This window comes from Embiotoca jacksoni, unplaced genomic scaffold (genome assembly GCF_022577435.1).
Source record: "Embiotoca jacksoni isolate LCO1_2020_lvr unplaced genomic scaffold, fEmbJac1.0.p SCAF_14, whole genome shotgun sequence".
NCBI classification, from domain to species: Eukaryota; Metazoa; Chordata; class Actinopteri; family Embiotocidae; genus Embiotoca; species Embiotoca jacksoni.
The window spans coordinates 11,846,490-11,874,150 of record NW_027185274.1 but is presented as its reverse complement, the minus strand read 5'-3'; the positions used below and the strand labels follow the sequence as shown (position 1 = coordinate 11,874,150).

Here is a 27,661-nt window from a genome sequence, read left to right as displayed (position 1 = left end):
AACTGATATTACAACAGAAAGAGATGACAGACTTGAAATAACTTTATGTAATTGCAGTGCATCCTTTTTAATCCTCTCATAAAATGTAGGGCAAACAGGTGAAGGCTACTAACTTGTCCTATCCCGATCTGCCACACAGGAGGAGAGGATAATGTGATTTAGGATTTTAATCCAGAAATAAAATCATGGCTAGCAAGATGATTATTAGGAGAGAGAAAAACGTCTACTGTTTGTTGGATTGTGCTTTTTATTTTGATGTCTTTGTTTCAAGAAGAACATATATTTTACATCCATGACTCGTGCCTTTAGGCACGTGTCACAAAAGGAGAGTGAAGTAAGTAATGTCCAGCCAGTGAAGACACTGGAAAAATAACAAATGATAAATGATCATGTTTAAAGTTGTGCGGTGCAAGTATGATATCCATTTTCGGTGTCCTGTCATATTGACATTGTACTGTACCTCTAAAATGTATTATAGCATTACCATAGTTAAGTCTCTTAATGAGCTGCTTCATCTTCCAGAACAAGTCAGGAAATCTTCATGTAAACATGGCATCCATCCATTGTGAACTGAGTCACATCCAGGGCAGCCTGCAGAATGAGGAGAAACGTGGTGGAGAGCTGAAACGTGACGAAGGAATCACCGGAGCGGCACAAAAAAGGGATAGTGTTTAGTGGGAGGGGAGAGAAAGAGAGAGAGGGTGAGAGAGAGACTATGTGGAGGGGTGGAGGCAGTGGCCTAGATGTGTGAAACGCCAGGGGTTGCTTTTTTGGTTCACTGGTTGACTACCAGGGACAACTCAACAGTGGACCAAATAATAGGGAAGTTCTGAACTACAAAACTGAAAGATAAAGTTGTGCAACCTGCAATTCCGCAGTTTCTGAATGATGTGCAAACTTTAGTTTTGGATGCAAACATCCCTGACCGGTGTTTTTTGTGTCAGCTGTGCACGGACTACATGCATTGTCATGGAAATTATTGGAAGAATATGTAGCCTGAGACCGTCAGACTAAATCTATTATTTTACCGGACAGTCAGTGCAGCATTCCGCTTGACTGATAACGATGGCCTTGGAGGCAGACAGCGACAGAGGTTCATCAAGAAGCGCTCATGAAAAATATCCCCGGGCAGCGTTGGAGCGCAACGGCTACGTGAAGACATGTGTCACCCCGTTGAACCAGGACGCAGGGAGCCAGTCGTGGCTGAGACTCGCCGTGACATGGACTTGCCGAGGAGTGTCGTCTGCGGTCTGCGTTGCCTCCATCTCCGTTATTCTCGCTCTGCTGCTCAGATTGGTCGACTGGGATGCAGGCAGCAGCAGCAGCAGCAACGGAAATAGCAGCGGCTCCGGCTCTCGTCTTCATTTCGCGGCGGGCTGCGCAGTGGAGCTGCTTCTGACTGCGTGCTACTGCGTCTACCCCGTTTTTACACTCGTATGTGCCTTCTTCTGGGTCGGGCTGTATCTGATTCGCTGCGGGCTGCTCATCCGTACCGCAGTGTTTTTGTTAGCGGTGTGCCACTTGGGTGAAGCCGCAGCACAGTCCCTCCTGCGCGGCGCCGAGGAGCAGCTGCTGTCTTTCCCCGCAACCCTGGTAGTCCTCGGCTGCCTGGGCAGCGGGGCTCTGCTGGTCGTCCGGCTGGGTCAGGGAGTGTCCATCCTCCTCTTTATTAGCGTCATCAGGACCGTCTCCTTAGTCTCTCTAAACAGAGTCCGGGCCAGTTGGAGACCCTACCTGGCCTACCTGCTGGGACTGCTGGGGGTTTTGCTTGCGAGGTATGCTGACCGGCTCTTGCCGGCCTCAGGGACCAGCGGGACGGGGTGCTGTGGCTCTGTGACCGGGGCGAAGGAGGAGGACATCCCTGTCTTCAAAAGGAGACGGAGGTCCAGCTCCATAGCGGCCTCGGAAATGATGGCTCACAGTCAGAGCAAGTCCCACCGCAGGACTTCGCTGCCTTGCATTCCGCGGGACCAGGTAAGATCCAGCTTTGGCCGTCTGAAGCAGACCAGATTGGATGTTTTGTTACTGCTGTGACCTTTTAACCACTATAGGCCTGTAACGCTTTTTGCCATCCTGTCTCTTTCTCTGATGGCATGTGTGGCAGTTTTACGCGCGTTTCGTTCATTACATCGGACCATCCGGAATAACAGAATGTAATAACAAGGATTATTCTTATAATAATAATAATGGCGTGTTTGCTCCACATGCCCCCATATCAAAGCTATAGTTTATCAGGCTGATCGCTATTCTTGTAGCAATTTTTATGATTTATGCCTTCTTTGGTGTTTTGAATTGCAACATCCTCTTTATCCTTCAAACACTGCAGTTTGCCTTTTCTCGGACACTGCTGTTAATTTGGTCATCATCATTGAGCTCTGCGCTGTGTCGGTGCTGGTGACAAGCAAATGGGTGGTGCATTTATCATGCCAAGTTACTGTGTGCCTGTGAGCGTGTGTGCGCGCATGCATAGGTGTGAAGTCACATCTAAATATTTTGAAAGCCTCTGCTTATCCTGGTTGCTGCACTGCCAGTGGTGGGGTGCCAGACTTTACACATTATGGAGCCTCTTGGGTTGCATGCTATCGTTATGGCAGAAAGAAATAACAGCAGAGAGGATTTGGCATAGTGCTTAAATAGGATAGGACTTATCAATAATTGTCCTTGGGCTTTTTTTTTTTTTTGGGGGGGGGGGGGGGGGGGGGAGGAGGAGAGAGACTCACATTGTATAGAACATAAAGGATGGTATAGTGATACATGGGAAGATGTTTATTATGCTGCACATGATGTGTCCAAAATCCACGAATGAAGTAGATGTTTTCTACTTTAAATTCTGGTTCAGTGGACATTGAAGCAGAGCTCTGTCATCCAACTTAAACTTCTGGACATATTTTCTTAAACTGTTTTTTTTTTTTTTTTAAACTCCCATTTCTGTACTGTATTTCTTAATCTGTTTAATCAAGACTGTTAAACTCCACCTCAATACTGAACTAATGAATACTTCATCTACTTTGAAATTGTGGATATGACCTGAGTACACTTTTAAGGGTCAAGCTAAGATTTACAGAAAGTTGAGCATTAATTTTTTTTTAAAGGGGGGGTGGGTTGGAATTTAAAGCACTATAAACCATGTCACATGCCCTGCAGAATTAGCCCCAAATCAAGTTTTTGTTTTGAGCTTAGACATCCCTGAAGAACAATAATTCTCTTGGTAAAAGTGAGCTTGATAGAAAAAAAAAAGAAAGAAAAAGCTAACGAAATAATGTATTTGATATCACAAAAGTCACCTGTCATCCTTTAATGAAGGCTACCTGCTGTTCTACTCTCCTGGTCTTTGCCCTCATTTGTTCTCATGCCCTCTGGTGACAAACTGAGAACAAAAAATAATGTAATGAGGAAGTACTACGTTCCGAACCTTCAATGTCATCACCACATGGAAATAGAAATGGTAATCCATGCACACGTATGTACTGCTGGGATTCAGTGATCATCCTGGGTGGGTGAGCGGATACTGATCAGCATCCATGTATGACTTATAGCTAAAGAGGCAGCATAGGCCTGGTTATGGTAGTCTTTTTCCTCAAGTTTACCCTGATTTCATTTGTGGATTTTGAGACACGGGAGGGAAAGAAAATGTGACTGAGAAGAAAGAGCTTAATGGGAGCAAATGAATGGATTGATTTGTGCTGTAATTATAGTTTACACTTTAATACTCTGTTATGAGGTTTCTTTGAGGTCACTACCTTGTTTGTGCCTGCACACTAGCCTTCATACTCCGTAGCTATTTTATATACGCTTCATTTTTAAAGAGGCCGATCATTTTAAAATGATGTTCACATGGATTTTATATTTTTGTTTACTCAAACATTGTTCAGTTTAACACCAATTACATTTTCATGTATGAATATAGCACCAAATCACAACACTATAGGTTATTTCAGGGCACTAAACAAAGTGAAGTCCTTACAACAGAGCTTAACAATATTATACAGAAGAACACAACAATTCAACAATCCCCACGTGAGCCGCTGGGAGGTAAAAAACTCTCCTTTGGGGAAGAAAAACTTCCGGCAGTGGGAAGGAAAAACTCCCTTTTAACAGGAAGAAACCTCCGACAGAACCAGGCTCAGAGGTGGGCGGCCATCTGCCTCGACCACAAGAAGCCAATGGCACACTTATCACCACAGATCACAATGATAAAGGCCAGTTTCTAATCACTGCTTAGAAAATGCTTCAAGTAATAGAGAAGTAGAATTACAGAGAAAATGCAAACAAGCGTTTATGAGTCACTAAAAAAGTTAAGTCAGTAAAACAGCACTTCAGGTGAGCATTTATAGTACATTTTATTATTTGAAATTCCTATTTTAAACCAGATTTTTGCAGTGGTCTAATTTTCCATCTAGGTGTTTGTATTGTAGATTTTAGTGAGATTCTTTTTGATAAGCCAAAAAAAGACTGATGAATATCTTGATTAAAGAAAACAAAAATATCTCATTCTCTTTATTTTGGATCAATATCCCTTTATTGGTGTTTGTAGTCAAGATGTGATGCCATTTTTAAGCAGTCGGGCAAATCACTCTTATCCAGTTGTAAAGGCACACCCAAAGATCTAGCCCTTCATTAAAAAGCCAAACATTAGTGTTTGCATTATAAGTGAGTTTACATGATGTGGTACCTGGTCTATGAATGATCATGGGCAACCGGATGCCCTATTACAGCAGCGCTCATGATCTGGAATTACACACGTTGTCCCATGTCACAAGTTTCATTCGCTCATCAGGAAGTGCGAGCTGTTCCCACATCAGCTGTCTGACTCTTGATGCTTGGTTGTCCATTGCAAATTGGTTTCCAGGGAACACTGAGTTAGTAGACTATCTGTATTAGAACAGCTCCATTAACCATTCGGCTCAGCCACGTCTGGAACAGGAATGATGACAAATTGATCTCTGAAACTTAAAAAAACTGTCAGCTGACCAGATGCTGAGGACAGCGTGTCCCCCTGCAGCCTATCCTCCATGTTTAATCTGTAGGACCAGTGGGAGGAACATGGAGATTGATGTGGAGCACAGAGAGCGAGAAACACAAACAACTAAACTGCACTTTAGCTTTCAAAGTAGTCGGTCAAAATATTAAAACTTTCAGATTATTCATTCACTGCAGCTGTAAACATACAGTACATATTTCAACCATCTGTAGTTATAGATATCCAACGATGATGTATAATTTCATTTTCTGGACACTTAACAAAAGGAAGTTGACTGTGAATCTTGTCCTGTACACCTCGTCATGCTCTTTACTTTCCGATAATCAACTTTCTTCACCAGTCAGTCACTAAAACTTTGTCTGTTCATGCTAAAACATCATAGCTGCAGTCAGGTGATAAATGTCTGTTGGCTCATCACTGTCAGTGATCCCTTATTTACATTACACATTCATTGCACGTATACTCTGTCACTGTTCAGCTAAAGAAAGATGACTATACATTTGGTTTTTAGGTAGTTAGTTTAACCAGAGGTTCAGTTAGTTTTACCTGATGTGAGTTAACTTGTAAGTAGTGTGATACAGTGTTGTTATAGTAACCTCTAAATTAAATACACCTTGCTCAGGAGTTGTTAAACTGTTCACTTTGTGAATCTTGTGGTATCGTTATTGACAAAAACATTTTAATGAGCACATGGCATCCAATCAGAAATCTTCGGTGGCCTGGATGTGGTATGTATCAAAATAGAAATATCTTAATAGAGCTAACAGAATTATTATGTGGTGTAGATTGTCTGAAATCTTTTTTTTGTTGGATATTTAGGGCAATAGATCTACTTTCCCTCATTTTATTTGGGTGTCAACATTTTAAACAAAAGTTTATTCAAAGTAGTGAAACAAATGCTGATGATTTAATGTTATTTTTCACTTTTACCAGGTGTTAATTAATGTTATGCAGCGCTACACCTGTCGTTCAGTGACAATGCGTTAAAATGCTGATGACTCATTCGTGTCAGAAGTGTTTTACTCTCTATGACGTAAGCTATGAAGGCAATTGTGAACGTGTGAACGAGGGCCTGAGTTTTCAACACAGTCAGTACAGCAAACAACATACATAGGACCATGGTCAAAAGAACGTAAATCTCCTAATGCCTCTTACTGCCCCTGCATGCTGTCCAGGTGATATGAGTATGTAGCGAATATTTTACGACATTTAAAAAAAAAAATTCAAATTGATAATTTTGTTATTGCCCATTCCCCTCCCTTATCTCAAAGTCTCTCTCTGACTCAAACACACAGTTTGTAGCTACAGTTTATCCGTACTGTAGATAATGAAGCTCTCCAGAGTGCAGTTGTACCTGAGAGAAGTGGGGGTTTTCATCAAGCGTTGGTTGTGCAGTATTTATGAAGCAGGCTGGTGCAGCCTGCCAAGCCAGAGGCAAGACAGGCACTCTGCTGAACTGGAAACTGGGAAATAGCATTGGCTCAGCTCCATGGCTTTATTTCTGTATTTTTCTCTAAGGTGAATGGGATTTATTGTTTTGCTGATACACATGGAGAATGTCATATGATTGTAATAAGAAGTTTCGACACTCAGCATGATGCAGTTTAGAGTCTTATTATTTGAGTACTTTGACATGAATTTTTTCTGCATTACGATGCTTCTGGAGCTCTACAGAGGGCTTGTGTTCTGACAGAAGTTGTTTGTCTTTTAGCCAGGGTCTCAGTGGGATGGGGATTTTGGGAAGTAGTGTTTTTTGGGTCACACGGAATTGAAAATCACTTGCTGTATACAAGATAACGACAGCCATAAATAGACTGTCTAAAAAAAGCAACAATATTTCAAAGTGTTTAATTCTTTGATGTTTTGTCATGCCATTTTCTTGTCGTCTCTGTTACACTGGCAAGAGTTCATCACGCAAATGCGAGCATCCTTGTTTCATCCAAGTCCAACCAAATATTGCAAAGTTATGACAAGCTTCACTACATTATACCATCAATAAGGCTATTCTGTCTCACACAGCATATTCATGCTCTCATCCCCATATATAGTATCTTTGCCAAACAGGAGGGGAGAGGAGGGAGAGCGGCAGATTTTAAAGCAGCTAAGAGCTCTGAAATCTATTTGAGGGAAGGCACACATTCTCTCATACATTTCCAAGGAGACACACAACCTGCTCCAGTCTCCAGAGATATCTTACTTCGAATGGCATCCAAACTTAATATATACTTTTGTGAAGATAATAGTGAATTTTTTTAATTCTAATGGATTGATAATAGCAAGGTATGAACTTACCAGATATACACTATATATTCATCTTGAAGTTGTTCTGTGTGTTTGTTCCTAGCTCCTGATTATATGCAAAAACACACAAACAGCAGTTAATAAAGGAGATGAGTGAACAAAAACAGTGGATTTTAGTTTTGTAAATGTCATGCAAACAACATGAAAAAAAATTGTTTCTGCGTATTGTAAACATCGCACAATTAAAACAGAAAAGTGGTCAATATTGGAGGCACGAAATGAAGAAATTAGGCAAGGTCAAAGAAAAAGTGGTTAGAAAGTGTGAGTTTAGTAATCACATCTGTGCTGCCACAGGTGCAGCTGTAGCGCTATTGAAAGAATAATTTCATCAGCAACGGCAGACAGAGCGGTTGACACTGATGACAGTGATGTAAAGGCAACCATAAAAAAAGAGAACACACTGGCATTAGGACAGGCTGCATCCAGCCTGTCACAAGCAGCAGTCACAAAATATGGGTGAGTGTGTGTTTTTTGAGGAGTGTGTGTGTGTGTGTGTGTGTGTGTGTGTGTGTGTGTGTGTGTGTGTGTGTGAGTGATAGAGAGAGAGCAAAAGGAAGGAGGGACAAACTAGCTCAAGGGGACCAAATGCAGGAGGAACTATGTGAGAGAGAAAGAGGGACGGAGCGAGAGGAGCGGAAAGCAAGTGTTGAAAGATTGGCTAGGGAGGGTGAACAAAAATGGTGGAGTGAGAGGAGGCTTGCTGCCAAGCACAGCCGAAGTGTTGATGGTAAAAGGACAACTATCTGGTCCCTGTGTTCAACCCCTCTGCTCCTGCTCTAAACAAACCATCGCCCTGTGTTCTCACATAGACGCACAGATGTACTGTCGAGGCAAGTTTGTGTTCATCGCTTATGGTTTGCCCGTCAGATATTACATATGTGAGTGTTTTTGTGTGTTTGTGCTTGTAATGTGAATATGGCTCTGTGCCATATGCTCCCACAGAGAGAGGACAGGGCCGGGGAAAGAGAGCAAGAGCAGAAAAATGTGTGTGAGAGAGTAGCCTTCACAGCTTGCTGCTGAAAGGCAGCAGCAAATAATTTTAACCTAGCCTGGCCACTTCTGTATACTGTACACGTGCTCACACATTCACACACACAAACACACACGCACACATACAGTGGCTTCCCCGCTGGCTGTCCAGATGAGGTTTGGTGGCCTTGGACAAGGATTGCCTTGTTACTTGATTCAATGGTGTGTTTTAGCTCCAAAATATGCTTGGTGAGAGGTGAAAGGGGGGAGGGTGGTTGGCCTGGGCAGGGGGCAGCATTGACGAGCAGACTCTCGATCTGTCCATACGTCTGTCTGTATGTCTGTCTGCTTTTCTCTTGCACAACAGTAAACACTCTCACCCTGCAGCAGACTGTTAGCAAGGGAGACTTATAAACAGTTCTGCACTGAATGTTTTTTTGTGCGTGAGAGCTTTACTCTCATGACATTAACACTTTAAGATTTCAAGAAAATCTAAAGTTCAAGGCCCTTTGCACACAGCATAATTAGGGATTATCTGTCTACCTATTTCTTTTTCCGCGTGGATACAGAGCAAAGCAGTTTGGGATCCCAAGAATCAAGGCAGGATTTTAAAATATTATGCAGGAATGGTTGGCATGTACTTCTCTATGTGTTTCTTTCACAGCTGTGCCCTTGGTTTTCAGACTTAGTTAACATCTTGTGACATACCTGGGAGCTGCCCAACAGCACTATAGTGGTGCATTGCTACTGATTGAGATAACTAACTTTAAAATGTTGCTTGTTTCATTGTATCTTTTCATAATTATCAGCAAATCCCATTAATTTATTCTGTTATCAGATTAATAGGACTGATACTTGCCTCTGTGTTATAATTATCCAACCCCCCCCCCCCCCCCCCCCAAAAAAAAAACACAAGAGCCAATGAGCCATACTATTGCACACATTTTCCTTCATTATGATGAACAATGACTCATCTGTGTTACATGTATATTTCTTCTTGGCACTTTGAGCTCACACAACCAGACGCTTCTTGACTGTTGTTAGCATTATTTCCAAAGTTGTCAGAGCAGATTTAGACACTGTTAATTTCTGGGCAAATGTAAGTGCAAGGTAGCAATAATAAGAAGGAAGGTGAAATAGGACACTACTGTAAATACTGAGCAGCATGTCTGAGTTTAGGCAGTGTGTCAGCCTGACCCAGAATTACTGTACTTTCCAAAGAGAAAAACTACTGTTTATGGTGTTATTCCAGAATAAACTAGACTGGCCTTTGTAATCAGAAGGAATGTGCCACTCATATACCAGTAGTTTATAAAAGAAGCTAAATCAAGCTGTGGCTTTAGATTTGTTTGCTGTATAAGTTCGTTGTTTGTTTTTGGTCTATTATCGCTAAAAAAGATAAAACAATACCAGCCTCATCCTTTAAAAGCAATACTATAGTTGATTTTGGAGGAGAGGGCATTACTTATTGTTAATCTTGCACAGTGATACCATTTCCTTTGAGAATCCACATTTTTTATGTAGAACCAATTACATATTTCGCTTTTGGCTCTTAATATCTTGCATTTTGTGATGACAGTTACTCTGAGCCTTTTCCTCTACATACTACATGAGTGAGATTATTTATTCACAACCTAAGCGCTGCCACCTCTTTTTGGAAAGTTGAAGCTGCATTATTTAAGCCACTGTTTCTGTAAACTTTTGGCCACTAGTAAGTAAAAACTGTGACTCTTGTCAGAAAAAGTCATCTGACTGAAACCATGGTGATCAGACTCAATGTTCACAAGATTGAGAAGACCGCAATCATTTTCGAATTTTGGAAATCCAGATGTTCGTTTGCGGTTTGACAAATTACTGTCTTTAATTAATAAAGTATTTATTCCACGGAATTTGTTGTCAAGTCTTGTGATCATACTTGTCTATTAATGCAATAAAGCACATTTTAAGATAACTGATGTCTCTATAATTTAGCACCAAAATGAGAATTTAACGCTTACTGTAGGTCTACTGTGCTAGTAGTTTTAAGTAAATCTCCAATTTGCCTACGTTTATTTACACATACAACCTAAAATGCATTTACAGCTACATTTTTAAAGTTAAAGTCCTTTTCTGTTGTGTTTAATTTAGTGTCCATAACAATTACTGCACAGAGACACATGTGGACAGGCTGTACACACAAACACACAGGAACTGGCGTTGGTGAATCTCCCTGATGTACTGTGCCCTCATAAAGCAAGGTCTTGATTCAGATTCGGTTGAAGTGCCACTGTAGGTTAGATCACGTACGCAGTCAAGCGATATCTCTCTTTCTCTTTACATACAAACACACACACTGCCTCATATGTATGTTCATCTCAAATGTTTCAACACAATCAGCAGCTCGGTGTCCTCAGTCCTCCATGATACACAGCTCCCAGGAAAAAGCCTTCATCACATATACTCCCAATATACAAAATTCTATGTCTAGAGCGCATAAATACAACATACAAATGTTTTGTGCTGAATACAAATCACTGCTTTCATCACAGCCTTTCTGCTTGGCGTTAACTACAGTGCATCCGGAAAGTATTCACAGCGCTTCACTTTTTCCACATTTTGTTATGTGCCTTATTCCAAAATAGATTAAATTCATTTTTTTCCTCAAAATTCTACGCACAATACGCCATAATGATAACGTAAAAAAAGTTTGTTTAACATTTTTACAAATCTATTAAAAATAAAGAACAAAAATATAACATACATAAGTATGTGTATTGAGCCTTTGCTCAATACTTTGTTGAAGCACCTTTGGCAGCAATTACAGCCTCAAGTCTTTTTGAGTTTGATGCTATAAGCTTGGCACACCTCTTTTTGGGCAATTTCTCCCATTCTTCTTTGCAGGACCTCTCAAGCTCCATCAGGTTGGATGGGGAGCGTCGGTGCACAGCCATTTTCAGATCTCTCCAGAGATGTTCAATCGGGTTCAAGTCTGGGCTCTGCCTGGCCTCTCAAAGACATTCACAGAGTTGTCCTGAAGCCACTCCTTTGTTATCTTGGCTGTGTGCTTCGGGTCGTTGTCCTGTTGGAAGATGAACCTTCGCCCCAGTCTGAGGTCCAGAGCGCTCTGGAGCAGGTTTTCATCAAGGATGTCTTTGTACATTGCTGCACTCATCTTTCCCTCCATCGTGACTAGTCTCCCAGTTCCTGCCACTGAAAAACATCCCCACAGCATGATGCTGCCACCACCATGCTTCACTGTAGGGATGGTATTGGCCAGGTGATGAGCGGTGCCTGGTTTCCTCCAAACATGACGCTTGGCATTCAGGCCAAAGAGTTCAAGCTTTGTTTCATCAGACCAGATAATTTTGTCTCTCATGGTCTGAGAGTCCTTCAGGTGCCTTTTGGTAAACTCCAGGTGGGCTGTCATGAGCCTTTTACTGAGGAGTGGCTTCCATCTGGCCACTCTACCAAACAGGCCTGATTGGTGGAGTGGTGCAGAGATGGTTGTCCTTCTGGAAGGTTCTCCTCTCTTCATAGAGAAACGCTGGAGCTCTGTCAGAGTGACCATCGGGTTCTTGGTCACCTCCCTGACTAAGGCCTTTCTCCCCCGATCGCTCAGTTTGGCCGGGCGGACAACTCTAGGAAGAGTCCTGGTGGTTCCAAACTTCTTCCATTTACGGATGATGGAGGCCACTGTGCTCATTGGGACCTTCACTGCTGCTAACATTTTTCTGTACCTTTCCCCAGATCTGTGCCTTGACTGTGGGACCTTATATAGACGGTGTGTGTCTTTCCAAATCATGTCCAATCAACTGAATTTACCACAGGTGGACTCCAATCAAGTTGTAGAAACATCTCAAGGATGATCAGTGGAAACAGGATGCACCTGAGCTCAATTTTGAGTGTCATGGCAAAGGCTGTGAATACTTATGTACATGTTTTTTTTTCCGTTTATTATTTTTTAATAGATTTGCAAAAATTTCAAAAAAAAAACTTTTTTCATGTTGTCATTATGGGGTATTGTGTGTAGAATTTCAAGGGAAAAAAATAATTTAATCCTTTTTGGAACAAATGTGGAAAAAGTGAAACGCTGTGAATACTTTCCGGATGCACTGTATATCTGCATCGTTGAGCACATGCTCAAGTTCAGGTGTGTATGTGACTGTCCTTCCTAGTGGTTACTGCTCAGTCAACAGTCTGCCGGCAGTGTGTGTGTGTGTCTTGGACGCCTCCAGCCTGCCTGTAGATTACCCAATCAGATAATCAAGGGTATAATTGCATCACATGCATCTGGGAGTGTTTTTCCCTTCCATTATCCCTCATAATGCACTCATACATGTCTCACTTACACACACAGACACACACATGCTGCAGACTCACTGCGATGACGTACATATAGCAGCTAATTGCCAGAGGTTGTCTGTGTTGAGAGACAAGTCCCCTCGTGGTTTCATCTGGAAATAAAAATGCGAAGCTGTCTTTACATGGTGCACAATGTTTTGACAGGAGAGCCTTTCAGAGCGTAAAAGCGCTTTCAAGACAGAAACTCTGGTATACCTGCTCCTTTGAAATATGTCTGAAGTTATGATAATGATGGGGAAGTGGATTGTGATTGTGAAATGATGGCTAACAGATTGTAATGATACTTTGTAAGGGGTGATTTAATGGACCCATTCAGTTGTTCTAATGTTCTAAGTTTTCACTCTGTTTTTATGGTCTTGACATATTCAACATTTGTCCCCTTACAGGAAGACATTTATCACTGCAGTTGGCAATTAGCTGGATTGTGTAGTTGAATACAAGTTACATCACTCAGTATCATAACATATCAATTTATATAGGGAATAAAGATCTTCAACAGTCTAATCTCAATTCAAATTAAAATCATGGGAAGCCTGACTACCAAAACACAGGATGAGAACATGATTCCCAAATCTGTTGGCAAGTTTTTAAATACAGGAATGAACACTGGCCATAGGCCAACTTTTTTTGGTGCCATTACACAGATGCTTATTTGTCCCATGCATATTCCACACCACTACAGTATGTAGTATGTAAAGCGCAGATATGTGTCTCATATGTCATTTCTCCGATGTGGACAAGGTCCACTTGAATCAGGCTTCTTATTAAATCTCAATTGTATACATTATGGGGCAGACCTTTTCTTTCAAAGTTGTTGCTGTCAACCCCAAGATTTGTGTATTTCTAGAATGTAACTATTTTCAAAACATGACATCTGAATTTCAGAGCAAAGAGCTTCAAGGTAAACTTCCTTCAGTAGTGCAGATGGTCTAATTTGCGATCCATCTGATCTAATATCTTAAAAGTGCTTTTTAAGGGGACATGCAAATTAAACTGTGATCAAACATTTATGATAAGTCATTTTAATTTTAAATCTGCACAGGTCAAATCTGTAAATGAATAGTATTTTTCCAGTAAATCGTGTCTCAGAGGAATGTACACACTTGTAGTTAATTTCTGAGCAATTGTTTTACAGTACATACAACGGATACTTCCATTTGTTAAATGCTTTTGAGTAAATTGCAGATATATCATCCATGCATTGGTTATTAAAAATACACAAACCTCACTTCACCTAACATCATAGATTACTAATGGGGTAATATTGAAGTATGAACTTTACTCTAAGGTTTGAAGGACATTGAAATGTTGTGTAGGAAATAGTAAAGAAAACTACTTTGGTATATGACTATGACGATAGTTTGGTGCAACAGTCTAGGGGAAAGATGTGGAGAGGGCATGAAAATGACTGGACTGCAGTATTAATTTGGGTAATATTTTCCTTTGGGGCATTTCCCCTCAGGGCATGGACATGTGTAGTCTTTTCTCTTTGTATCTTTCCTTCTTTCAGCCTTTCTCTGCCCCCCCGTCATCCCTCTTCTTTCTGTCTTTCACTTTCGGTCCTTTTTGTCTGGCTGTCTCTCTGTTTTCTCTCCCACTCACCCGATTTCCTCTGTCCAACTTTCACAGGACAAATGCCAAAGGCAGTATTATTGTGTCCTCAGCTGCCATCACTCACTGTGTTATGTAAGACACTGCTGATGTGTGTCTGCGCGCGCATTTGTGTGTGAGTGTTTGTGTCTTTGACTGGCTTCACTCTTGATATGCCTTCTCTGAATTCACAATCATCCCAGCATTTCCAAACTGAAGCCGGGCCTGTTTCAGCTCTGCAGCTGAGTCGTCTGTTTTGACCTTCACTTCCTATTCATTGGTCATACTCGGTTTTAAATCTATATAGCATCGGAATGTCAATTTCTGGCATCGTAAATTGGGGACGTGGAATGTCACCTTCCTGTTGGGGAAGTAACGAGAGTTGGAGTAATACAAATTAGATATATTTGCGCTCATCTCACACGCAGTATTGGTTCTAGAACCAACTTAGAGGAGAGGAGCTGGACTCTATCCTTTTCTGTGGATGCCCACAGTCAGAAGCAACAGGCAGGTGAGGGGATTCTCTAAAGCCTCCGGCTTAATTGGAGCACTCCCTGGAAAAACAAGAGAGTTGCCACGATGTGATTGCGAGTCCCCGAAAGGAAGGCTTTGACTGGTGTTCGTACTTATGCAGCAAACAGCAATTCAGGTTATTCAGATTTCTTTGACAATCGTGATGAGATTTGGGTATGAACACCATATTCAAACTTTGGGATATTGTGGGGGAAGTGGAAAGAGTACGTGGAGGAACTCCTGACGCCAAAACAACATAACCTTTGGGGAGTCGATAAAGTTGAAATACTTGAGGAAGGTCTCAGTCATATTATTAGCAGAGGAGTCTGAGGTAGTCTGAGGTATTTTGCAGTTTTATTTTGTATTTTTTCCTTTGAGTTCCACAGTCTTGTTTCCGCTTTTATTCCGACGCTCTTATTTTAAAAAGCACAAGCTTGTTTTCCTGTCGCGGGAAACGGAAGGAAGGAGAATGTTTTAAACGGTAAATTGATGGCAGAAGACACAATGCTTTTTTTTTTTTTTTTTTTTGACCTTTATTTAACCAGGTAATATCAATTGAGAACCAATTCTCATTTACAATGATGACCTGTCAGCACAGTCCTGAGGTGCATGTTTTTGGATGATGGGAGGAAGCCGGAGAACCCGGAGAGAACCCACGCAAGCACAGGGAGAACATGCAAACTCCTCACAGAAAGGCCCAGGACCGGATTCGAACCCAGAACCTTTTTGCTGTGAGGTGACAGTGCTAACCACTGCACCACCGTGCTTGCATCATTAGCACCCCCAGACAGGGTACAAGCTCTTACGTTGGTTGCATGTTTAACCCTCGTGTTGTCCTTGGATCAAAATAACCCACAGCTGTGTTCAACCAAGTTCTATTTTATTTTCATATTTTTTGGGATCATTGGTGACAAGGAGGCTGTGAGGGTTTCTTTAAAGAATGATGACCAATGATCCCAAAAAATATAAAAATATAGAAATAAAATAGACCTTGGTTGAACACAGCTGCGGGTCATATTGACCCGAGGACAACAGGAGGGTTAAATAAAATGTGAACCATCAGTTTAAGTGCCAAACTTCAATCGGCGGGGTACGCTACACTCAGCATATCTTGGCTGACGCGCCTCTTCATTATCTCATAGAGGTTGGGTACAGTTACTGTGGACTGGCAGACCATGGTGCCTGTTCATATTTTTAAAAAGTAGAACTGGAGGGTGTGCTTCTGCTTTTGGGCACTCACCTAGTGCCAGGTTGCAGAAAAAAGGATCCAGAGGAACAATGCCAATACTTTTCTGGCTGTGGAACCAGCTCTTCACCCTTGCAAGGTTCCTGGAGAGGTCATGGGAATTTGCTCATACGGTCCAAATGTGCTTTTTGGACTTGGAAATTCTTACGACCGTGGCCCTTGGAGAGTCTTGTGGTGGGTACGATGGGAGTATGGGGTATCAGGGCCACTGATGTTAGCCAGCTGGTCTTTATATAACCAGAGTGACTGTGTCCATATTCTCAGCTGGAAATCAAACATGTTTCCAAGCGGTGTTGTCCAACATCATGGTTGTCCCTTATCATTAGTTCTTCATGGTGAAGATTTCAACGCATGTCAGGTTTGGGGATCTCAGAACTGCTTCACGGCTCTTGCAGATGATGTGATGTTTTCACTTGACCATTTGTAGTTTGCACTGGAGTGGTTTGAGGCCAAATATGAAGTGGTTGGAATGAGCTCAGCACCTTCAAGTCTTGCCATGGTTTTCTGCCGGCAAAATGCAGGACAGCTCCAAGTTCCTACATGTTACTCCAAGTTTAGGGGGAGTCGGTGTCCCAAGGAAAGAAGTGGAAGTATCTTGGGGTCTTGGGTAAAGTAGAGATTTGGTTCTGCATCAGGTATTATACCAGACTGTTGTGAAGAGGAAGCTGAGCCAGACGACAAACTTTAGATCTACTGGTTTATCTATATTCCAATGAGATATAAATTATGATGTGAATACAAAAAACTGAAATTAGTTTCTTCAGCGTGGCAAGGCCGAACCTCAGATAGTGTGAGAGGCTCAGAAATCCAGGTGGAGCTTGGAGTAGAGCCAAAGTTCCTTCACCTTCCTTCAGCTGACCAGGGAATACCCCAAGGAGGAAGTGGAAAACATAGCTAGTGAGAGAAATGTCTGGGCACCTTATTTAGTCTGCTGCCATTGCCACCACATTCTGGAAAGGTATCAGAAATTAGATGGAGAGTGGAGTGAGTAAAGAACTGCGTTTATTAGAAAGATTTAGGTTGTAGTCCTCATTTGGCAAAACACACGCTTTAGAGGGCTAATTGAGCATTGCCCCGACATAGATGTTACAGTCAAAACCAGCAGATCCTACAATCTGTAACCTATGAATATATATTTCGTATAAGTAATTTGTGTTTCAGGTTATATTTACCAGGTATGGAGTACAGAATTAGTTTCGGGTCAAGTTTCAAAATTCAGAAATAAGTGGATCTAATCTATAAAGGGCACCCAGTTTCATCTAGGAGCTGTTAAAACAATCAAAGTGAGCGCACGGTTCTCATCTGAAGAGCAGACGAAGGAGTTGGCCTTGGGCTGTGATGTGTATACAGGATGATACATGCACTTCACACACATACACACACTCTCTTTTCCTCTCTCTCTCCCTGTCTCAATTGCTCAATCACACACACACACACACACACACACACACACACACACACACACACACACACACACACACACACACACACACACACAGTATATGTGCGGCCTGTTTGGTTCCTTTATGCTTGATGCAGCAGCTTGTCGACATGTTCCCTTTTTTCATTCAGCTTGTTTACTCTCTCTTGATCCTCCTCCCACTTTTTTTCCTTCTTTACTGCCCTCTCTCCAATCTCATTGAACAAGGAGTTCAATGAGTGAGCCTTTATTGGGTGAAGCAGCTCTGGTGTGAAACATACAGAGTGTCTTTGGTTCAGCCAGAAGATAGAACTAGCCAGAAGGGCTGCTTCCTTTCAGTGGATTTGTTCTCATTCTACTCAGTGTCTTTCTTTTTGTTGTTGGTCTCTCACACCATTGTTAACTGCTATCTTTTGTGTACACACAAGATACACACATCAACAAGAGTCCTAGGTTTCTATATGGACTTTACAATAGTCTGTTTATGTACCCCTGAATGAGACAGGACCAACTTGGTGAATTGATTTTGAGAAATAATCAAATCATCCTCAGGTTATTTAGTGGATACTTTGTATTTATTGGCCTCTTCGAGAGGATGTGGGTTAATTTTTCCCAGGAGAAATTGCTCAAATAAACAGACATAAAATTGTGATTTCCTGTGGGTTTTGCATATGGCAACAGGCTGAGATTCCAAAGAAAATATACATTTTTGCAAAGATTAAAATTGTTTTGCTGCTTAGATATCATTATTATTAACTATGCACAGCGCCTGGGTTACTTCTATTAGCTTTGTTGCATCTGTTAAGGGGACAAATTTGACTCTTTTGTCATGCTATAAATTCAGTTTGGTCACATCACTGCTCCAGTCAACCTGACCAAAGCAGACAGTGTGATGCAAAATACCTGTGCAGGGGCTTTAATTTTTACAAGCAATTTACTACACAATGAGCCTTATTCCCCTATATTTATTTTTACCCAAGAATGTCAGTGTTGAGCACAAATCACACTTGCAGCTGCCTGCAAAAATGACTTTTTGTGCATTGCAAATTCTCATAAATATCTGACAGTAATGCAAAGCAGATATCACAATCAATACAATTACACAAAAAAGTTGAATAATTCATGAAAAACTCAGTGCTATTTATCAGACAAATCTCTCTCAGAAGAATGGCAGAAACTTGCTTTAGCAGGAATATGTCTTATCAGTTATCCTCCTTAAAAATAATCATGAAAGAGCTCAAATTCAAAGAGCACAGACCCAAAATGAAATATAAGTCATTATGCATTCAGTTCCAAATGGAAGACCAGTCTCTGGATGCTCACAATGTTCCCATGGGACTCAGCCTGAAATGCTAACGCCCGGCAATGTCAGTGTCAATCAGCGAGAGCAGAAAGCTGACAGAGAGAAGTGGGTTGTGGAAGCTGTGACGCACTCACCTCTCACAGTAATAGGAGTAGAGAATGACAAGCTGGCGTCAGTAGCCTAACATGGGTACAACAACACGAGGGAAAAGCACTTCATGTAGCCATGGAGCCTTGGAGGAAAGAAGGGAGGGAGGAGGAAGACTGAGATGAAATGGTGTGTGTGTGTGTGTGTGTGTTTCAGATGAGTATTTTTGCATGCATGAGGGCTTATTTGCATGTGATGCAGCTTCCTCGGTGAAGTAAAGATGACAAGTTGATGGTGCAATGGTGGAGTGGTATAAATTTAAATGTGTTTTGTTACTTATTATGACTCTTATTCTATTTATCCTCTGTCATCTATCATTTACTCATTCATTCACTGCAATAAAATTCAATTTGAACAGATTAATTTCAATGAGGAACACATGGCCAGAGGTTTTACTTGGAGATAATTTTATCTGAATTTCAGGAGCAGGACCACACCTCAAACACTCCCCTTCCGGTCATGCGTCTATAAATACCCGGCCTATCCGGCACATCTGTCTGCTCTTGTTGTCTGTTCAGACCCACAGAACACCACGCCGGTCGTTCATCTTGCTTTCGCAATCTAAATTTCCCCACTGTGGGATTAATAAAGTCTAAATCTAAATCTAATCTAATCAGCTCCATTATTAAAATTATCCTCAAAACATCTGTCGATGTCCTCTTCGCCTCAGCAGATAGTCCTCACACCGTCCAGAAAACCCATAAACTCCGCTTTCACAAAGGACCATGTTAAAAAACCTATACCGTCTGACGTCCGACATACAGGAAGATCATCTATCTGTAAAGTCACCATCACAAAAGTGGGTCTCCTCCTTCCTCCTAAACCTGCGCAAGCGTTCCGCCATCTCCGGGAACAGCTGTTCACCTCCAGCAAAAATTTAAAAAAATTAAGAAATCTACGAACAAACTACGCTCCGTCGGAACTCCGATTATGAGGCTACGTTATTTGATCAAAACTCACGGGCCACCTCAAAAGGAAGAATCTCCCTTCAGGAAGGAGTCTTCGGTCTCTGCCCGTGATGTCACCACGCACTCTCACAACATCGGGTTGCCAGGTTTGCACATTCCTGTCCTTTATTCCCCTCACCTGCTTCTTCTTCTCCTTCTATTTGGGTTTCGTCAGTCGCCAGACCAACATTAAGGTGCATTACTGCCACCTACTGGACTGGAACTTCATTTTCTACAGTTTCTGCCTTGTTTCTGGCAGCGGGATGCCCTCTCTTCTTAATCCTTAATTTTCCACAGTTTTCCTGCAGTGGGATGCCAGTTTCTCTCTCTATACTTCTTTTTAACAGTTTTTCTGATTCAATTATCGGGTACCTATCCTCCATACTTAATTTTATATAGTTTCTGAACCTTTTCCCACATTGGGTCGCCAGGTCCCCCCTCCTAAATGCTTCATTTTCAACAGTTCCATCCCGTTCCTCGCACCAGGATGCTAGTTTTCCTCTCCACTCCAACAGTCATTCCAAACTTCTAATTCTTCAGTCTCCCTATTTCATTAAAGTTTCGCCGTTCTCCTTGCACCAGGTTGCTCATCTCTGTTTCGCCAGTCCTCCCATTTCCTCAAACTATTACGCTCATTCGGGGAACTGCTGTGCATGTTTTAATTTCGTCTGTCCTCCTACTCACCAAACCACAGTGCTCAATTCAGACACCGGGATGCCTGTTTCCAAACCGGCCATCCCTCCATTTCACCAAACTTCTGCGCTCACTTCAGGGACCAAGGAACCAGCTTCAGACTAGTCCATCCTCCCATCTCATTAATCAATAGTGCTCATTTTGGACGCATGGATGCCGCTTCCAGATTCTTTGGTCTTCCCATTTCATCAAACTGTAGCACTCAGTTTGGGCAACAGGATGGCTGTTTTCTGCTTCATCTGTCCCCCTATTATACCAGACTGCAGAGGTTATTTTGGGCGCTGACATGCCCGTTCCAAAATAGGGCACCCCCCATTTCCTCCAACTACAGCACTCAATTCGGGCACTGGGATGCCAGTTTCAGATTCAGCCATCCTCCCATTTTATCAAACTACAGCACTATTTTCCATCTACATCCCCAGCAACGGACTCATCACCCTCATCAGCTCATCCAAAGCAGGAATGGCAACATCTCGTCGTCAACTGGAACAGTGCCACCTTCCTCAGTGATTGACCGTCCAACTCAGCCAAAGTTCAGCAGATGCCGTTCCTTCGGCCAATCTCAGGAGATTTTCATGGCGGTGGACTTTTCTCCGCTAAATGGCCACCAAAATAAAACAATTTCTCCAAAACTCCCTCCATCATTCTTTACCATCAACAAAACCTTCCAGTAGTCATCGCTTCCCCTTCATGGGAGTAAAGGCCAAAAAAAGATCCATTCTCACAACCTCTCTGTTGTCGACATCAATAATAAAGAAGAAACTCTCTCACCATCATGTCTTTCATGCGCTCTCCCATGTGGCCATCACTTACTCAGTTTTTCATACCTGAGTCGAACGTGTTCTGCATATTCTTTTGCCTTCGATCTCTTCTCCTGCTGCATTACCACCGCTCAAATTGCTTGCCGTGCGCCCAGGAACCAACGTCCTTGCTTTGCTGCTTTCTTCCATTTCCTGCGAAATGCTGAGTTCACTCCTTCCCAACCAATTCGTTCTAAAGTTGTCACCTATGCTTATCTGACCTTTGCCTCATTTACAAGGATTGCTGGCTCCACTCTAACAAGCAAACATACCTAATCGGCTACGTGGTTCCCATATTCAATTTCAATACATCCACGTCTAAACCCCTGCCAGCCACTAACGCATAACCTGCAGTTACAAATCCTATCAAGCTTTCTTCGCCATGAAATCTGGGAACATTTCCACTTGTGCCTGCTTACACCCCCACATACACAATGTTGGATTTTCTGCCGTCTTCTTTTACTTGGCACACCTTCCAGCCATGTCTTCCCCAAACAGAGGAGTCCCAGATCACGTTATCATGGTCATAGTCTGATGGGCTTCCAAGCTGCTCTACACCCATCACAACTTCCAAGACCTTCGCATCACTCAGTCATCACTGCTTTCTTAGGAAGGCTTTTTGGGGATCTGCAAGGCCCAAGAGCCACAGTGGATTCTCAATTAAGCCTTCCCCAAACTGCAGTGTCTCCATTGCATTCCACCATATCACAATCAATAAATTCTGTTAATACTTAATTGAGGTGGTGGTCCTTGTTCGTGAACTGTTTGTAGTTAATTTATATATATGCTACTGTTTTCTACTAGGTTTCATCAAGACAAATTCTTATAAGTTAAATCAAGAAATGAACTAGTATTTGGAAAGGATTGTATTTGATTATACATAAATCTATCAATGATAAATAGATAATGGAAGGGATGTTTTCCTTTTAGCAATAAGGTTGGGTGTTGTTGATAGGGTATTTCATGGATAACGTTTCGAAGTGACACTGACATGACATCGACAAATAAAATAAGCTGGTTTTCTGCTAATTTAGAGTTTGAAACCTGAAAAAAACAGGAGGTATTTCATGACAGTGATACAGAAATGCTTTTAAATGTTCAACATTGAACATAGTTGTTGAAATACAGTGAAAGTGGACATTTGGGCTAAATAAATATCTTTGGTACAAGTGTCAGGTTATAAACATCAATAAACATATGAACATCTGAAGTTTATCTTATTTTGTTGAGTTTAAAATATTACGTTTTTAATAGAGAAAGGGCACAAGGGCATCCTCTGTCTGCCTCTTGGCCTCCAGTGAAGGTAAATACTTTAATTACTGTTCTAATTTTGGGCTTTGCCAACTCTGGCAAAATACCTGCCTTTAGCTTACTACAACTAATGTTCAGCTGTCAACACCAGCTACTTGGACTCTTAAGGGCAGGCATCTTAAAAAAAAAACTTGAGACTAATTGAGGTGCATCATTATTTTTCAGGAATGTCATACGCTTATCAGCCAAAAGGTTGTGAACAAAAGATCCGTTTTGTCTACCTACACTCCGTAACATTTTTACTGTTATTGACACCTTGCACGATGACTTAGAAACACTGGTCGTACCTTTTGTAAAAACCTACATTACTCACATTGATAGAGACGGTCACTTTAAGTCTTCCTCTTCGTTTCATTCATTTACAGCACTGTGTTTTGAAGCAGGTCCTCTAATCACTAAGGGTGCAGCTTTATTAAGCATTAAAGCTATCACTGAATACAAGGCATCCTTCTACAAGACACATGATAACATACAACTACAAAACCGCACGTAGCAGTTCATGCATCAAACATGAAAAGGGGAATACAAATAAGAGATGTACAAATCTAAACTGGCTGACTGACACATGCATGCCTTCACTTGACAGTACATGCAAACCCTTAGTCATGCAACTCCACTGTGAAACACACATACACACACATACTTGCCTAAGGCTATGTTAGTGGCTGCCATCAGCACGATCCATGCACAGGGGACGAAAAGAGTAGAGATATGAATGAACAGATAAATATTACTACATTACTACATGTTACTACAATTTAAATCCTATAACTCTGCATATTCTATAGGCAGCATTAACTCAGTTTTAATTTTAGCACGCATAGTCTACAGTATACACAGTACATACTATATAGTGAAATAAAGTCTTTTGAAAGCTCTTTCCCCCAAGGTCTCTAGCCTAACTTTTACGTATTCATAGCTATTGTGCACAAGTCAATTTACTCTGACATCTGAAAACACAGTGAATTAAGTGGACATTGTGATGGTCATTAATGATGCAAGACAAAATTAATTGTTTTGTGATGAAGATTCAAAATTATATGTAAACATTAATTTGACTGACTTTACCTCTGATGTTGGGTTATCTCAGTTGTAACCATATACAAACCCATTTCCATAAATATATGCTCATTTTCAATTTGATGCCAGACACTTTTCAAAAGAGTTAGACTAGGGGCATGTTAGACCACTGTGTTGTTCCTCCAAAACCTGTATATATTGTTCAGCACTAATGGTGCCCTCCCATGTGCAAGCTACCCATGCCATGGACACTGATGCACCCTCACACCATCATGTATGCTGGCTTTTGAACTGTGCTGCATGGTCCTTCTCCTCTTTAGCCCAGAAAATGCAACATCCATAATTTCCCAAAATAATTTCAAATTTAGATTTATCAGACCACAGTATATAGTATTTTTCACTTTGCCTCAGTCCATTTTAAATGAGCTCGGGCCTAGATAAGGCAGCGGTGTTTCTGGATCATGTTTATATCTGTTTTTTTCTTTGCATGGTAGAGTTCCAACCAGCATTTGTGGATGTCGCGACAAACCGATCACAACCATCAAATATTGGTTCCTTGTGTACGGAGATTTATCCGGATTTTCTGAATCTTTTAATTACATTATCTACCATAGAGGATGAAATCACCAAATTATTTGCAATTTTACATTGACCAACAATTATTATATGACAATATTGTTGCTCAATGTAAAATTGCAAATAATTTTATGATTTGGCTCTTTTTGCTCATGCAGTCTTTCACAGAGTGATGCACCTCTCCCCATCTTCACTGCTGAGAGACTCTGCCTCTGGGAAACTCTTTTTGAAACCAATCATCTGTTGGACTGGTTGCCCGTTAACCTAATTAGTTGTGAGAATACCAGGATTTTTTTTTTAAATTCGCATTACACAACTTTTCCAGTCTTTTATTGACCACGTCCCAATTTCTTTGTGTTGCTGCCATCCAATTCAGAATGACCCATATATTTTAATTAAACAATAACATTTCTCAGTTTCAAGATTTGATGTGATGTCTTTGGTCTGTTTTCAATTACATAAGGGTTTGCATGATTTGCAAATCATCACGCTCTGTTTTTATTTACATTTTACACCATGTCCCAACTTTTTGGGTGTTAAGTGTTCTAAATGATAAGCATACGCAGTAGTTCATACCGATCTGTGTGTCTGCAGGCACATATTACAAAAGACAAGTAGAGAAGCATACAGGCAGAGATGTAAAGTTGTTCTAAGTGTAGCCCAATTGCTTAAATAATGATATGGTAACACTGCCAGCATCAATACAAATGTAATCTAATTGGTAGAGATTAGATTAACATTAGTATTAAAAAAAAATAGCCCTCTTTATTTGAAAACCTATCCAGTAATTACTCCTAAACCATTCAAGAACATAAACTGCCTTCTTATGATAAAGTAGGTAAGATATTTTACAAATCTCAAATTCTCAGCCATGTGCCTTTCTTTTGTGGCTTGGCTGAAGGGTGGTAATAAAGATTGATTGCACTTTAATCCAGGGCACAGCACAGCCATGTTTCAACAACTATTGGATGGATTTCTATGAAATGTTGTACCTAAGTACTGCCTCACATAGCTGCTATCATGGCTGTAAAGTCTTCATTTTGTTTTACATGTTATGTTTCCGATGACCGTTTGTAGTCATTTTTTTTTAATTCTGATTTAGATAGTTGAAACTTTGTGCTCTGTTAAAGAGCTAATGAATGGTTCAGTTACTCCATCGAACATCTGCACATAGACACACAAACACTTGCATGACGGAGTGACGTAAGCCTTTAATGAGATCAATAAGCAATTGCTGGTGTGGTCTGGTTTCACAGTGAATTGCCAGTACCCCTGATGTGCTGATTGGGAACAATTAGCATCAATGAGGAGCGCTAACAGGGTTTTTGAGTGATGACGGTAATGAGTGCATGTCTGAATTCACGTGTGTGTGTGTGTGTGTGTGTGTGTGTGTGTGTGTGTGTGTGTGTGTGTGTGTGTGTGTGTGTGTGTGTGGGTGGGTGAGTCATCATCATCCAGCCCAGGAGTCCCATCTCTCTCCCTTGCTCACACACTTACACACGCTGTCATGAACAGACACATGCAAACCATCCATGCACAGGCAGCTTTGCCAAATCCATCTGGCAACCTAGCTGTGTTGAGTGGGTAAACAGTGATTCTGGGGGGCAAAATGAACCAATGTTTTATAGAAAACACAAACTGCCTTAACTGCACAATGCAGAATACAACAATATAAGGATTTCTTTAAAACCTTTTTTTTTTTTTTAACAGGACAGTCCAATTTTTTTTTCATTCGATGAGGTTTAGCTTTGAGATGAGGTGAGATTAGATCAAATGGAAAGAAATTAAATTAAATGAGATGAGATGAGATGTTCACTCAGAACATTTACCCTTTTCATATCATTTTAGGACTAAGCAATAATCTAATATTGTCTTTTAAATGATGGCTGGTGTCCCTCAAGGATGAATAGTAGGCCTACTAACTAAGGAATACTAACCTGTATGCCATCTGCCTCACTTAAAATCAGGCTTTCTCCAAATTACAGGCTCTTTTTAATTACATGCAAAACTCCCTGTTTAATCTAAACCTTATATAGTATCTCTGACCTTAATTTTAAATTGAGTTAAGAGAAAATAAATAATATGAGCTAATTAAGCACTTATTTCCATCGAAGTAAAATAAAATAGATAAAAAAAAAATTCTTTACTCATTTGAAATACATCTGAATCTCCAGATGAGATAAAGTGAGGTCAAATTTGATGAGGTTAGCTGAGGCAAAGATCTGCTTAGATACATTATACCCTCCTTTTGTGTCTCATTATTTTTGCACCAATTATTCACATCATAGAGGAGTTCATTACAATAATATTGTGATAGAGGAAATATTTCTCTTTTCATCTAGTGAGCACTCTTTTCCTGCCTCAGCTGGGATCTGGTAAGAACAGTTGCTGGTCAGTAGGGGTTTTGGTCTGGCTTGCTGGGTTTTTCAGGACAAGAGTGTCTGAGTCGTGACAGAGAGCATGTTTGTCGATGTGTGTGTATGCGCTGCTTGTACCTCTGTGGGTGTGCAAGCGTGTGGGTGTATATGTGTAACGATGGACTCACAGACACTCATGCAATTTTCCCTTTTCCTTCCTTTAGCCCTTATATGTCATTTGTCACAGTACATCTTAACATGTACACTCACAGTCTCATACATATACACACACTCTCACACTCACTCACACACACACACACACACACACACACACACACACACACACACACACACACACACACACACACACACACACACACACACACACACACACACACACACACTGTTAGTGGTTTAAGTAATAACCCAGGGTCATATAATGTGTTTCAGAACAATAATTACAACTCCTGTAAACAATCCCAAATGGTTTCAAATTGTCAGGTTAAGCACTAGAAATGCAGGGATGCACTTTGTATTTCCATGTTGTATCTGTGGTGGAATAAACTCATATTTTTTCACAATTCAAAACAGGGATGTTTTCTTTGAGCCTTTGGGGCTGCTGAAGAAATTTCTCTTTATTTTTAGCTCTCTGGCAGATTTTTTTAAAAATAAGAAGTGGGTCACAACATCGCCAAAGCTGCGTGATTGTGGGTTTTAATGATATTTATCTTGTCATAACAATGAGATTGATGAAGGACAGGCAGCACTAGTCTGCATTTAGAAGTAGCTAAGACTCAAAGACTCATTTATATTGTACATAATAAACTGCAGTGTCTCATGTATTATTTCTCACTTTCTACTTTATTTTGGAGATGTCTCTCTGAGAAAGCTATAATTTAAAAATGACTAACAATTGTTATGTGGTTGGTAGTATGACCATGTTTGTGTTACTGGTATTAGTGTACAGTTGCAGTGTTTTTAATTTTTTTTTTTTTAAATCAAAAATACATGAGAGCAAAGTGAAACTAAAAGTAATAAAGGTTGAGACACATAATGACTGGTGAGCTGATTATAAAATGATATGTGATCACAGATCGGACCAACTTATACTGAGTCTGTTTAGCATTTTGACAGGCGGCATATAAG

General features: G+C 41.0%; 1 protein-coding gene across 2 annotated transcripts in view; it reads left to right on the top strand.

Annotated features, from left to right (window-relative positions):
• Positions 1 to 795: 795 nt before the first annotated feature.
• LOC138197269 (cGMP-inhibited 3',5'-cyclic phosphodiesterase 3A-like) overlaps positions 796 to 27,661 on the top strand; it is a 55,316-nt gene continuing 28,450 nt past the window's right edge. For both annotated transcript variants that reach the window (XM_069147973.1, XM_069147972.1), the window contains exon 1: positions 796 to 1,974. In XM_069147973.1, the coding sequence (XP_069004074.1) occupies positions 1,066 to 1,974 (909 nt within the window). In that variant the 5' untranslated portion in view covers positions 796 to 1,065. The remainder of the gene's footprint in view (positions 1,975 to 27,661) is intronic.